At 41.9% G+C, this 15,100-nt stretch overlaps 2 protein-coding genes across 6 annotated transcripts in view; one reads left to right on the top strand and one right to left on the bottom strand.

The window, feature by feature from the left end:
• scaper (S-phase cyclin A-associated protein in the ER) overlaps positions 1-8,805 on the top strand; it is a 55,702-nt gene extending 46,897 nt beyond the window's left edge. For 4 of the 5 annotated variants that reach the window (XM_017406109.3, XM_017406112.3, XM_017406110.3 and 1 more), the window contains 4 exons: positions 688-837; positions 6,392-6,583; positions 7,916-7,964; positions 8,143-8,805. In XM_017406109.3, coding sequence (XP_017261598.1) covers positions 688-837; positions 6,392-6,583; positions 7,916-7,964; positions 8,143-8,243 — 492 coding nt within the window. In that variant the 3' untranslated portion in view covers positions 8,244-8,805. The remainder of the gene's footprint in view (positions 1-687; positions 838-6,391; positions 6,584-7,915; positions 7,965-8,142) is intronic. The other variant, XM_017406108.3, reaches the window with a different exon arrangement.
• Positions 8,806-10,116: 1,311 nt separating this feature from the next.
• Positions 10,117-13,913, bottom strand: isl2a (ISL LIM homeobox 2a). Its single transcript, XM_017405657.3, is given in 7 exon segments — positions 10,117-10,735; positions 11,962-12,129; positions 12,486-12,772; positions 12,873-13,135; positions 13,257-13,446; positions 13,747-13,804; positions 13,806-13,913. Coding segments are annotated over 7 exon segments (1,176 nt in total). The 5' UTR covers positions 13,899-13,913; the 3' UTR covers positions 10,117-10,618.
• Positions 13,914-15,100: the final 1,187 nt, after the last annotated feature.

Raw genomic sequence — 15,100 nt, 5'->3', positions numbered from 1 at the left:
TTTTTTTTTTTTTTTGGCTGCAAGTCGTAATCACCTTGTGTTTCACATTACTTCACCGCAACGGCTTATGCACATTCATAGGAGTTGGGTGATCGAAATTCAGCCCGTTAACTCGCTCGTCTCTGCCGCTTCCAAAAATGTGTTTAGATGAGAATTTTATAAAGACGACATGCCGTATAATCTGCTCAGGTTTTATAGAGGGCGCTTTCAGGCCGAATAAGATGACATCGCCACGATTTTGTTCAAATCGGCCAAGAGAAAATAAAAGATAAATATAAACAATAGCTTTCAAATTAAATGTTTTAAATGGCAAAACATTTTGTTTGCGAGACCTGAAACCAGCATTTAGCTCCTCAGGTGTTTATAAATATTAAAACGCTGACACACCCAAACTTCCAGGGCAAATTACAAAGATCTTACGGCGCTCCGTCACACTGGCATGTTTAATAAATACTGTCCAAACGCTCCACCTAGTATCTCAACTTCTAAGTAGGATTGGGTTGTTTGACTGTCGGACCCTGTTTGATTTGCTTCTACACTTAAATCACGTATGTTCCGACCAGCAAGAACGTATAACCTTTTTTTATTGCTTCACATGGAAGTAGAAGTTGTTGAGTGTTTCGGTCAAACGCGATCCACGTTTAAAGTACCGTGGCTACGCGCTGACGAGGTTTGTCTGTTGTTCAGTCGGTTCTAGGAGCTGAAGGCCTTTCTCTGGCTTTCCGACACATTGTCAGCTCCCTGCTGTGGTACTGTACCCAACACTCCTCTGAGGACCTGCTGCACGAAGTCATCATCTGCGTGGGCTACTTCACCGTGAACCACCCCGACAACCAGGTGACAACAAAAACACCCAAACTCACAACAAAATCAGTCCTAAACAAGAAGCACTCGGAGAGCTCAAACCTCTGCCAAGACCCTAGGGTTATTAAAAAGTTGTAGGGTCTGGATCACCACCAAAATGTAATCACTTGTTTTTATGACAATCCCAACATTTCCTGAAGCTTTCATCAAAATGTGTTCATTAGTTTTGAGGTAATCTTTCTAACAGACAAACCAACACTACTGAAAACATAACATAAAAAGTCAAATCTAAAACATGATTAAAACTTTAATTTCCAATAAATATCCAAGTAGTAATTGGGATTTTGAATTCATTTTTGAATTAAGCATTTAGGTGGCACATATTAAAGTGGAACTTAAGTTATAGAACAAAATAAAAGTTTAGTTTTAACTCGCAGTAAAATGTTAGAAACCAAGTGAGCGTTTTCAGATTATTTTTTGGACTCAATGAAACACCTGACAATAACATATAAAGTATGTTGGTCTTTTTTTCTTTTGTTAAAAAAATCTTAAAATTTTATGCGGATTTAAAAAAAAAAAAACAATACTTGGAAATAAAATGAACAAGCAAAACATATGACCATTTCAGATGGTACTGAATTTTTTTCTGTCATCTGTTTATTTTATTTTTTTTCCAGGACGGGTTTCATTGAAAACACTTTGAGTTGTGTAAATGTGTGTATTTAGGAAGAATAGCTTGATGATATCAGGTTCCTATTGTTCATCTCATGTATTATTTGTCAGAAAAAGGGTGTAGTTGTGTAATTGTAACAAAAAGCACCTGTTTAAAGATTCATGCCTTGGCACCTTCCCGCCGTTGGTCTGTGTGTCGCCTTTTTGTCCCACAGAGTGAGCCTTTGTCCGCCCCCTCTGGAAAAGCCGGAGCGGTCTGCTTGCCCCCGGTGTTACAACTACTTAGGAGGCTCTGTGGAAGTGAGCAGGATGTGATGGAGCAGACCTGGCTGCCGTGTAGCTGGCTGTCATGCATGGCCCGTCCACCGGGGCCCCTGATTAGTCATGCTACAGTTGGCTGGGCTTTGATTAGGCTGAGCCACACGAGCAGCGGCCGCAGTTTCAGTCTCTGATATCGCATTTTATGTCTACCCAGTTGCAAACCCCAACACAACAATTTATAGCCTTATTACTGACTCTCACTTGCCTCTTAGCCTGTGGCATCTTACTTTTCCTCTCTGTAAGCTTGTCTAATTATCCTAATGTGCAGACTTAGCATTTGTTGGTCATTGTAGAGCTAATTAGCATATTATAGGTCTTAATTGAATAAGGGCTAATTTAATTCAGCGTTTGATAAACTATTAATTGTGATACACTCACAGCAAAGATCAGCCTTGTGAAAATAACATTGATAATTTATTTTTAAAAAGTTTTTATTAATGATCAAGAAATGACAACAAGACTCTTTTGAACCTGCTTTTAAAGGAAGAAAAAAAAAACGTATTTGGGTATAGATTGTCAGGAAACAGGATCCACCACCACTTCACACGGTTGATCCTTGCCAGTGGTCCATTTCCTGGAACGCATCCATTCGGTTCTGCACCAAGATGGATGGCTTCAAGCAGAATATTTAGAGCAGCTTGAGCTTTTCTCGGGCTAATGTAAGCACTGGCAGGACACAAAAGCGGCCCCGACCCGAGGCCCTTTGCAGTCGCAGAGACTGCTGATTCACTGTCGACACACCAGCTTTTGTTTATATACACGCTTTAGAAATAGAGCTGCTCATAAAAAGCAGAACTTTGAAGCAGCCCCTATATGTAGTGATGTATTCCCTCTGCTTTGGAGAGGCATGAATTATTCAACTCGCCACATACACACACACACTCAAAAAAAAAAAAAAAAACATTAGGAGAGTGACATATGCAGGCTTTTGTGTTTTTATATGAGCGTCTCTGCTTATGGAGGCAACTGAGCCATGTAGCCATATGTTTCTTTGTTATTTGAGTGTGTCTGTGGAGACCTTCTGACAAACAAACAGAGCTAATTAAATTGATGTTGTCACTGACATGTATCTGTACTTCCTGTTCCTCTCCGAGGAGCGACGTGCCGGTAATCTTCATGTCTTTAACAACCGTGATTCATTCATGATTCATCCACAGCGATGAGGACTTGGATCTTCTAGCTGGTGGTAATTGTAAAACGGTGACATGTTAACCCACTTGATTCGAGTGTGCTTTGTTTTGTTTTTTTGGAGAACAAAAGCAATTTCAGAGTGTGGAAATCTTATGAAAACATTGGGGTTTTTTTTTTTTTTTTTTTGCAGTTCGCGGAATGCTGCCGCTCCCACGCAGACTGAGCTTCACAAAAGCTATTATGTCTATAAAACACACAATCAGGTCTAATTTCAGCTTGTTTATGGATGTTTTTAATGTAGTGGTATTGGTTGCCCTGCGATGCCTTCCGAGACCCCTTTGTGCTTGCGTTTCATGAACTGTTTTCTGTCCACCGGCAGCCATCCCTTGAGCTTTGACTTGTCTCTTGACTGAACATCCAACACACACATCTCCGGGGCTCAGCCTTATCTGTGGGGTCAGTCCTCTTCTTCCCATTCTCTTTGAGGGCGTTTCCTCCACCCTGCAGGCCCGAGTCAGGCTTTAGGTCTATAATTCCTGTTAACCTGATGTTGAAAGTCTTCCTTCAGCAGTCCATTACTGCCAAGACAACCAAGCCCTCACTGCCTGCGGGGTAAGTGCAGCTCGTGCAGACCACTGGGAGCCAGCAGCGGGGAAATACACTCAGTGCATCACCCAGCAGAGTAAACACAGCCAGAGGAACACTGACACGCAAGCACGCTCCACTAACTGGCAGGAGAATGTCCGATTGTTAGCGCGGTACGTGATTTACACTCCGCTTCAAGGGTGAGCGCAGGTCCAACCCGCTTTAAGTGACGCCGAGGACGTTTTTGTTTTTTTTATCCTCGCGAACCTCTCGGTGAGAAGTTTCCATTTGTCTGCGCCGCTGTCGTCAGGTTAGTTTCAGGTCAGAATTATCAGCATTTGGATCTGAGATGGAATGACAGCATCAGCTCATAGAGATAAACGAGAGTTATTAAGTTTTATTGTGTAAACAGTGGGGTTTTCACGGAGCTTTAAAACCAGCCGACAGTCACCTTAAACATCAAGTTGTCAATGTCTGCCACTAACATTGTCCAAAGGCAGTTTACACAGAATCCTGTGCAAATCTCAAGAAGCCAAAGAAGTCGTAAAAAAGCACTAAACACTTTTTTTTTTTTGCTAACTTTATGCTGTCTGCTGTGCTGTCTCTCTTATCAGTGAAGGCGTTCTGCTGGATCTGGTTTATTTTGTGGATTTGAGTGTCAGATATACGGCCCTACTTTGGCTCTAGTTCCTCTGGAGGTGTTTGGGTCTTCTACACAAAACAACAAATACCTCCTACACATTAATATCTGCAGCCCTGCAAATGTAAGATGTGCAGTGAGGAATGTCGTACTGGGGCGTTGTTCTTCCAGCTTGATACTAATTGTACGGGTGAAAGATAATTATTTTTTACAATCTATTGTTAAAGCTGATTTAACGGTGGTTAGTGCCTCCCACTCGTTTTTTTTCCCGGGAATTTCTTTGTTTCGGTACATTAATTTTATACGCTCTTTGTTGTCATTGGGAATGGCGAGGAAGCTGTTGTCGCGGAGGCACCGTAAAGCTATTTGGGAGAAGCCACATCTCCAAATGTAAGAAGGAACAGAGCAGCCGAGACGCTCGAGTTTTCTCAGAGCTCCGTTTTAAACGTGGACCAGATGCTTGCTGTGGGTTTTATGACACCGAGCTTTTGAGCTGGAGATCCTTCAGCTGAGCTCTCACTTTGCGTTTTCAGACTCTGCCGTGCCTCTCCACCTGGTAAAAGTTTGGAAATGTGGCAGACATTGATTTTTTGCTTCTACCTCTAGACTCCCATGTCTTTGTTTTATGTCTTTCTTCACGAGGCACTTGAGGGTGGACAATTTGTTTAAGCAGCTGAAGATGGAATGAAGATGCCTGGTGGAGGATTATGAGATTGCCTGGTGATTTGTGGGTTGGATCACCTAAGAGCTCCAGCTCAAACATCCACTACTTGCTGTGGTGTTAAATTATGATACATAAACGCTCAGGATTAAAACACAAGAATGAAGATCTTCGACTGTTTCTGCAGAATTAGAGTTTTTGATTTTTGGTGCTCCCAGGTATTTTGGGGGGAGGGGGGGAACATCTTAACAAGCAAGATAAAATATGATGATAATGGGTTTTAGTGGAGAAAAAGTAGCATGAAAATGCCCTGAAAGAAAGTAGCTCTAAAAGAAAGCAGACTCTACTTTCTCCCCGTTATTCCTTCAGTAAATAGATTTTCTCAAGCCCCAAATTCCTTTTAGAAAAAAGAAAAAAAAGGTTATACACACCAAAAGAGCATGTTTTTCATAATTCTTTTAAAGACTAATCTGATTAATTTTATCTACAGGGAAGAAACGGTTCCTGTTTTCTTATCTTCACAAAATCAATCATTTCAGACGGAGAAAATAAATCAATTATACTTAAAATTTTCAAGTATTTATAATCTGTTTAAGTTGGGGCTGACCTGTCTGTGTGGATAGTTTTTTTTTTTTTTTAAAACAAATGATGATCGGAAATGAAACTGTTTTGTGTCTTTTTGAACACACACATGCGCGCGCGCACACACACAAACACAGACAGAAAGAGGTCAGCTCGGAGAAGCTTCACTTCAAACTGATAAAAGCAATGACTTATCGCTTTGTTTATCCTGCTGCTCAAACTTGGAGTGCATTATCAAAGGGGCGGCCAGTGGAAGAGTATTAGTGTGTATTTTTGGGGAGGTGGGGGAGGGGGAAATCTTGTAAATCTTGTGAATTTATGTCACTGCGACTTTGGGACCTTGCCACAGACTTCTGGTTTCCATTGATGTTGAGCCTGTAGTCCTGCAGTCTGTACCTGTGAAGCTGTGCAGCATGTTGACCTTCTGCCTCTGGGGTGGTTTCTGATGGGCGTTTCAAGTTTAAGGGAGACGACCAGACCATTAGGATTGGACCCCACTTTTTTTTTTTCTTTTTACCTCTTTTAAATAAACGAGTCTGGGAGGGATTTTGGATTTAACTCCAGTCAGCTGTATGTGATGTTGTGCGATTAAGGACGATGAGAGTGTCAATAATACCAGTTGAGGTTTGCACACCCCGATTGCACTGTGAATGCCCTCTGAACCTGGGCTTCACTCCTTCCCTTACTTTGCATTTGAGCCTTTTTTTTTAACACTTCAACACAAAACTTGAAAGTGAAGTTTGAGCTTCTAATGACGGCACAAGTTCTCATTCTCCCTCCTGTTACAGTCACGCTGTTGACATTTTGCAACAAAACATCCCATCATTGTGTTTTATAGTCTGTAATCGTGAAGTGGGAGGCTCTGCCCCCCAGGTCTCCTCCTAATGGCTGTTTGTGTGTTGTTTTAGTGGCAGATTTACATGTGGGAGGGGCGCGCTGTGCTGATTTACAACCAGCAGTGCCACTGACCGGGCCCCGCTCGCTGTGTGTTCCAGGTGATCGTGCAGTCTGGCCGCCAACCCAGCGTCCTGCAGAAACTGTGTCAGCTGCCCTTCCAGTACTTCAGCCACCCGCGCCTCATCAGGGTGCTGTTTCCCAGCCTGATCTCGGCCTGCTACAACAACTCTCAGAACAAGGTCATCCTGCAGCAGGAGATGAGCTGCGTGCTGCTCGCCACCTTCATTCAGGTAAATTAAAGGCCTGACATTCCCTGAAGGACTACACATTCCCAGCCGCCTTTCCTGCCAGAGTTTTGAACTAAAATCATCTTACTTTGAAAATAATGTCACACTCAGAGTACGTGTTGTGAATGACTCTCAGCTACTAGCACATCAAATTTTAGCTCAATATCTCCAAAACTGATTGAGTTATAGCCATTTTTCTCTTTGCTATTGCGTGCAGTCATCTTGAATTGGATAGACTCCAAAAGTAAATCAGCTGTAGATGTACATCCAATGACTACTTTCTGAGCGTTTCATTAAAATCCGTCCAGTGTTTCATGAAATATTTTGCTAACAGACAAACAGCAGTGACTCCAACAACTGATGCTAAAGTTTAAGGCAAAGATGGCACACAATGAGGAGCACTTGAAGTATATATTGTGAGTGACTCTTAGCTACTACCACACCAAATATTAGTTCAGTACATGTAAAATTGACTGAATTATAGCCATTTTTATGTTAAGTTCAGTTGGCTGAGGCGGCCATCTTGAAATGGGTTTGCTCCAAAAGTTAACCACTCGTAGAGATACAGCCTATGATTATGTCCTGAAAGTTTCATTTAAACCCGCCCAGCGGTTCATGAGATATCTTGGGAACAAGTACAGAAATACACACAGGGAAAAACACCAAAAGGCAATAAAAGCCCAACACTCTCAGAGAGAGTATATGCCCCCCGCCCCTCAAAAAAAAAAAAAAAAATTGTAACCTCATCCTCTTCCATCCTGGAGTTTTTACTTTCAGAGAAAATCTCTAAAAAATCTGGGTTATTCTCCACACTTGAGACAATCACATTAGCCGTGCATTAGCTAATTGACAAGCAGCCGTCTGGGCCGCCAGTGACTCTGTAACAGGCGAGCTTTTACCAAGACAAATGGATTCCTTCACGGTGGATTTACCTGCCACTGGTTCAACTCCCCGGTAAACAGCTCGCCTCCTTCATCTTCCTCTGACAACAAGCCCTCCTCACCACTCGGCAGCCACCTCTGTTTAAACACCGATTAACTCCCATTCAGACGGAGACGAGCCATTGTCATTTCTTTCAAACAAACCAATAATGCATGGCGTCTTGCCCCGCCGCCCTCAACCGTGTTAAGCTCAGGAGCATTCCTCCGAGCGGAGCAAGTTAATCCCGCATGGTCGTGTTTGCTGAGTAAATCACGGCGAGATGGCACTGTCACAGCAGCTTTAAATGTTGCTTAATGTAGTTTGTCTTGGTGCTGGAGGTGTGTGTGTTTATATAATTAAAGGTAATCCAGAAACACGCAGCATATCGTGGTTTTTGTTTTTTTTCTGTTTCAGGACTGTGCTGAAAATGAAAAGGATTCAAACGGTAAAACGAGTAAAATGGGTGAGTTATTTTAAGTCTACCAAATGTAAAAAATTTTTTCTTATTATTATTTTATATCCGCAGAGCCCGTTGTTTACAGAGAGATTCAGTGCTTTTGTTTCCACGGATAACGATCATCTGTTCAGAGTTTCGTTTTGTTGAAATTCCGCCCTGATTTGTCCGTTTTCTGTCCGAGCAGTTCCCCAGTGTCTGGTGGATTACTGCGAACTGTCCGTCCGCTTTCCAAGAGATCAGTGGGATTCAGCGCTGCAGTTCTTCCTCAAGAAGCAGGAGGAGTGACGGAGTTGCACATTGTCCTCAAATCAAAAAGGACGGTTTAAACGTTTCAGAAAAGAATGTGGAAGTGTTTTGTTTCGTTTTGTTTCTTGGTGTCTTGGTCTAATCCGACAATAATGTTTAAAGAGTTTGTCAAACATGTTAAGCCTTATTTTATGTTGCATCTGTTTGGATTTCATGAAAATTATACTGACCATAAACATAATTTGCACATTATTTTCTTTCATTTAACACAACTAGCCAAGTAAGCTCTTCAGATGACTTTGTTCTTGTTATTCTATTGATGGAAATAAAAGGTTTACTTATAATGTATTTTGTAATTTGCCAAACAATTTTTTTTTTCCTTAAAAATTTGTTTGTGTTAATTTATTGTTCTTGGTGAGATATTTGAATGTTGACGACTAGAAGAGTTCCTGTGGTCCTCAGAATGCCAGTTACACATTCTGTCACACATTTTGCTTAATATTTAATTTCAATTTTTTCCACATTTCATTTTCATGTTAGGAGCATTTATTATTTATTGAGTTATTTACCTTTATAATGTTAAATAAAATACTTATGGTTATGCGTTCTTGTTTGACTGGTTTTTCTTCTACGCATCAGGAACACAATCGTTTCTTTCATTTTTCTTTAATAGGTATTTATTTATTTAGTCGGTATTTATTTATTTTTCCTGAGATCAACAATTTTATGAAAATACAAAAGCGTATTTGTTTGGATTAGTTTGCATAGATCCTAAAGTCTGATTTTTTTTTTTTTTTTTTTATAATATCAGAATTATTTGGACTTTTGTGCCAGAACATAAAAGCTGTTTTCATTTGCTCTGGAACTCGTTGAGTTTCACTTTCAAGGCAGTGTTGATGTTGAAATCTCGGGGCTGTTAAATGTTTTTTTGCCAAGTCAGATAATACGTTACTAAAATATTTCACATTTAAGCGAGTCCTAAGCTTTGTGGCGAGCACGGCTAATATTCTACTTGCGTGTATTTTCTTTCTAATCGTGTTGCTGCTGTAAGCTTTTGCCATCTTTCGAAACATTTGGGTGAGATCCTCTGAATTTTTCACTCCAGCGAGGCTCTGTTTCCTTTACTGATTAAAATCCGAACCTCCCCAACAAATTGTTGAGGTGTAGTGTGTCAGTCCCAGCTTGACCTGCACGCTCTCTTGTCCAGAGGCTATTTGTCGTTCAGGATTCCTGCTGGAATGAAAATAAACTCGAGGCACGCCGGGATGCGTCTGCAAGCCGGGAGTCCCCCCCTCAGCCCCGCGTCTCTGTGCGTTTTCTTCAGAGTCCACTCAGTGGATCCTTTACAGGTGATGCCAGATGGAGATAAGAGGCCTCGGCGGCCTGCAGTCTGTCTAGACTTGCGCTCTCAGCTGTAGGCCTTTATGTATGGCACTATGACAATTATCTAAATGGGACAAAATTTATCTTTTTATCACTTCAACAAGCAAGGTTTGCAATGGATCAGGCTGCCAGAAGCCATAATAATAGAAATAAGAGCCAGTATAAATATCCAAAAACACACAAGCAGGCGGATTAAACTGGCCACAACCTATTGTGCCTGATGCAGTGACCCCTGACACCGAGGGCAAACGCTTAATAATATCTTGTCAGCAATCAGTCACTGATCCACTTGGCTCAGAAACTGAGTGAAGCCAAATATATATAAGCAGATTATACCTGCCAGGGCGCTCTATCAAAGCCAAACACAAACTTTCCAACTGCTGCACAAAAAAACATTATTTTTCTTAATTTGCCTTCATAAAAGTTGCAACTGCAGAACCCTTCAACCTTTACCTGAGAATGCAATTTAAGCATTTTTTTCAAATCATTAAAAGACTTCTGGAGGTTTAGGAAACAAATGAATTGTGCATGCAATAAGCAATTGTTTTATTGATAAGTTCAGCTATGTCTGCCCTCATAATAAATAATGTCAATAATAACTTATGTTCTGGACGAAACGCGTCTCCCCTCTGATCCAATAACTTACAGGAGTCGGTACAGATCATGCACATCTACACAGGTTGGAGTTTCCTTACAAACACTGTAACCTTTGACCTTCTGCACATGCAGGCCCCATGTGCCTGAGTCCCGCCAGCATTTTCCCAGCGTGTCCAGGGTCAGGTGTTGGCAGCAAGGCGTCCCGTGTGCATCCAGGGCTGTACAGTCAGACCCTTCACCACCCCCTACACACACACACACCCCCACCCACATGAAAATCCTCCAGTCTGGACCCAAATGTGTCCTGCAGCGTAATCCATCCTTTGTGTCGGCGAATGTCTCCTTCCATGTGGATGATGATGATGATGATGGGGGGAGGGGGGAGAGCTCCTGAAGGTGGGGTGGGGGGGCCTTCAGCTGACCCCGCTGGCTCCTCACGTGTCGACGGGACTCGGTACCATACTGTTCGGTGTGTCCGGTAACTGAGACGACAGGGAGGTCACATCGCTGCCCGAGGAGTTTCCCAGGGAGCCAGACTCTGAGAAAGACACCTGGAAGGGAAGAAACAGTGGTCAAATTAACAAATATATATTTTATAATTATTGCTATTATTGCATAAATTTGTTTGACCCTAATTTTTTATGTATAAAAAATGTTTAAAGTTTTAAAAACATGTTTATGGGTCAAACTGAGAATGTGGGATCTCCAAATTTTTGCATTTATTTTTCTCCAAATTGTGAGGACAATCTAATCAAAATATTATGTATTTTAACACAATTGATTTAATTAAAGATGAAATAAATCAAGCTGTTACAAAACGGCTTTTTCCAGCTAATTTGAAAAGTTATTTTAGATATTTTTGTTCTATCACTTTAATTTTTTTTTCTTTAATGCAACCACTTTTCATAGCCCAACATGTGAATATATTTCAAAATAATTGACTAATAGCAGTCTATATCAGTTTTTATTTGTCCCAAATTTAAAACAAGCTAGTTCAGAGATTTGCTTTAAATATGCTAATGTGCCTACAGGTCACATGTGAGTGTGGGAAATGCGATGGCAATCTAAGCAAAACAATATCAATTTTGATCAAATTAAAGGCTAAAAATTAAATTAAGCGGCCACAAATCACAGCATTTTTTTTTCTTTTTGCAATCCATGTTTTAGCCCAGAATGTGGGTCTAATTTAAGATAACTGACTGAGCTTTTTAACCTCTTCAGGTTCTGTGAAGCACTTCACAGACTTTCACATCCACACCATTCTATTGTATATTAATACACACTGTATACAGCACGTTTATATTCTCACTCACACACTAATAAGCATATCAGCTGTAGGGGGGATCGAACCCACGACCTTCCGATTGGAGGAAGATTATCCTGCCTCTGTCCGGCGGAGAGCCGCCCTCTGCACCACTTATACAATTTCCTTTTGTCCCAAATTTATAAGACTCATTAGTTGTTTTTGTTTTTTAATGTCTCAAACTAATGTGTGAACTTCCCATGTCAGAGTTATTGTTTGTTTGTTTTTTTCCCCCAAATAGCGGGTCACATCTAACCAAAACAACAATTTGCCTGACACCATTAATGTTTAAATTAAAGACTAAAAATGAACTAAATATAAATACATTTACAGTCAGCTTTGGACAATGTTATCTCTCTTTTTTCCCCGTTTTATTTAATGCAACTCAAAACCTACCACTGCTCCCATTTAAAAAAAAAAAAAAAAAAAAAACACTCCTATGTGTTTTAAAATAAGTGATCATTAGCAGCCTACCAGTTGCTGGAAGGCGGGCTGGTCCAGGTCGGTCTGCAGGGCGAAGTCGCTGAGGGTTTTCCACGGAGGCTGGTAGGTCTGGACCTCCACGGGATTCCCCTGCACGGTGTTGTCATGACGGATAGGACTGCCGGCCACCAGAGGGGTGCCTGTCAGGCCCTGCAGGTTCTACAACCGAGAGGGGGAAAAGGGGTTTATAATACTACAAACTAATCTGTAAATAAAGGGAAAAGAATTATGAACTTCTTCTTAAAGTGAATTTATTTTGGATGTATTTTAGCATTTCAGATAAAAAATAAATACATTTTTATAATTTAGTAAAACAGGTTGAAATTATAGGCTACAAGGATTTCAATTAAAGTTATTTTTTCTGAAAATTTCAAACAAATTATTGGCTTATATTTATTACCGTATTATTATTATTATTTTGCCTGGGCTTTTTAATCAAATAGGCCCACTGAAGTATCTGTTATTATTGTTGTTGTTGTTGTTGTTGTTGTTGTTGTTGTCGTCGCGTGACTCACGGTTTTGTCGCTGTGCTGCTGCTGCTGCAGCTGCTTCATCAGGATGGACTTCTTCTTGTCCTTGCAGCGCTTGTTCTGGAACCAGACCCGGATGACCCGGGGGCTCAGGCCGGTCATCTCCACCAGCTGCTCCTTCATCAGCGCGTCCGGCCTCGGGTTGGCGTTGTAGCAGGTCCGCAGGGTGTGCAGCTGCTTCTCGTTCAGCACCGTCCGGACCCGGGTGGTCTTCTCCGCCTGCTTGTGGACGTGGTTCCGGTGGTGGGGCGGGTGGCGGACGGAGATCGGGTCTGAAGAAGAAGGAGGAGGAGGACATTTTTTTTTTTTTTTTGTGGAATATGTATCCCTAGAATGATAATAAGAGTAATAATATTAACAACAATGAAGTACCTGCGATGTGCAGCGGTCTGCTGCTGTGGAGGGCCCCCGGACTGAGCGGACTCCCCGCGGACCCCCGGTCCGTCAGCAGGCCGTGGTCGGCCCGGCACAGCAGCTCGTCGTCCCGCAGGGAGAACTCGTCCCCCGGCAGCAGGTGCCGGCTGCACACCGAGCACCGAAAGCACTCCATGTGGTAGACGTGGTCCCGGGCCCTCATCACCAGGTCGCTGCTGCAGAAACCCAGGGCGCACTTGGCGCACTTGATGCCAAACAGCCTGGGGAGGGGAGGAAGAGGGACCAGGAGCTGACGGACAGCGATAGAATCCTCGCAGAAACCACCTGATTTATTCTTAAACATGGAAACAGATCTGCCTAACCTCGGCCGGCTCTGTATACCTCGCATAGTCTCTTTTACAGTAAGTCTTTCCGTCCCGCACGAAGCACGTGCACGTCTCGTCCAGAAACTGGCTGCACTCGGCGCACTTGAGACAGGCTGCGTGCCACTCCAGGTCCGGGGAGACCCTCAGGATGTACTGGTCGTGTATCTGACTCCCGCAGCCCACACACATCGCGATTCCCGACTTCTCTGTCAAAAAGAACAAGGAGAAGAAGGAGGAGGAGGAGGAGAAGGAGAAAAGAAAAATGCATTAACGCAACTCTGGAGCGCGCTCTTTTAATCCCAATAAGATTCAGTTAAACCCACCTTCAAACACTCTCCCCAGATTATAAAACAATCTAAAATGATCCCAACGCGGCTGTTTTGTCTCTTTTTGTAGTTGTTCTTGTAATTTGCTGTAATTTCTTTTCTTTTCTTCCTCCAACCAGATTCACAGCAGAATAATAATAATAAAAAACGAGACTAAACAATAAAAAAGACGGGTCTTACTTTTTGAATGATCCCCCATATCATCCAAGAAAGAAGCGCTGATCAGGATGTCCACCATGCGCTCCCGTCCCGTCCTGTCCCGTCCCGTCCCCCGGCTGGGTGAGAAACTTCTCTGTTCCTCCTCCGGGAGGTGGAGAGAAAACAAAGACCATGGACCAGTGACGTCTGCAGAAACCTGGACCTCTGCGGGTCCGGGGGAGAGGGTGCCATGCAAATCTGCTCCTGGACCCCTGCGCTTTTTTTCCTTTTTTCCCCCCCTCTCTCTCTCTCTTTATTTAGTTGCTTTAAAAACAAGCTTAATTCTCTTTTTTCTTCTTATCTTGCAGAACAATTTCAGGAGCCTGTTACTCAACATTCACATTTTATTATTTTGTATTATCACAGCCCCCATAAAGCATTATGTGTTTATTATAATAATGCATCCCAGTGCATTTAAAAGAGCTGTTTTATTCTGCTGTGAGATTTTATTTTATTTGATTTTATTTTGGCATATGCTACTAAAATAGGGGCAATAATATAATGTTATAGTTCAAAATGATTATTATTTTTTGTTGTTTGTTCATTTGTTGCATTCTGTTTTGTTTTAGCATGAATAAGATTGAGTTTTCTTTTCCCTTCAGAAACACTCAGTCTGTGAGGAGCCCTCTACTGGGTGAAGTCTCCCCCAGACAATTCAAACTCAGGATGCAAAGATGGGGAGATTTTTTTATTTTAAAACAGATGAAATGATTTAGTGACTCCGTTTGTATGTGTTTCCATTTCCCCCTCACTTTTCAGTAATATTGGGAACTTTAAACACCTTAAATCTGATCACATTTAGTTCCCATTTGTTTCAAAACAAACGTGAAAATACTGAGCACTTTTTAAATGTCCTAAAATGATGATCATGAGTTTACATTTGATAATGTTTATAATGGAGGTTTATGTATTAACTGAAATTATTGTATTATATTTAAATAATGATATTAATTATTATTATGTCAATTTTAATTCTTGTCTGAGAGGAGAAAATGTGTCTTTGTGTTGTTTTATATATATTTTAAAGAAGAAAACAGGACATTTAATCAAGTTTTTTTTCAGTCTCTGGTAGCTCATCAGTGCTTCACTTGAATCTTTATTTTAAAGCTTTTTTCTTCTACAAATCATTTTCATCCATCCATCCATCCATTCTCTTCCGCTTATCCGGGGTCAGGTCGCGGGGGCAGCAGCCTAAGCAGGGAGACTCAGACTTCCCTCTCCCCAGCCACTTGGGCCAGCTCCTCCGGGGGAATCCCAAGGCGTTCCCAGGCCAGCCGAGAAACATAGTCCCTCCAGCGTGTCCTGGGTCTTCCTCTGGGCCTCCTCCCGGTGGGAC

Source organism: Kryptolebias marmoratus, linkage group LG11 (genome assembly GCF_001649575.2).
Source record: "Kryptolebias marmoratus isolate JLee-2015 linkage group LG11, ASM164957v2, whole genome shotgun sequence".
Classification (NCBI taxonomy): domain Eukaryota; kingdom Metazoa; phylum Chordata; class Actinopteri; order Cyprinodontiformes; family Rivulidae; genus Kryptolebias; species Kryptolebias marmoratus.
This window is presented reverse-complemented; position numbering and strand designations above follow the sequence as displayed.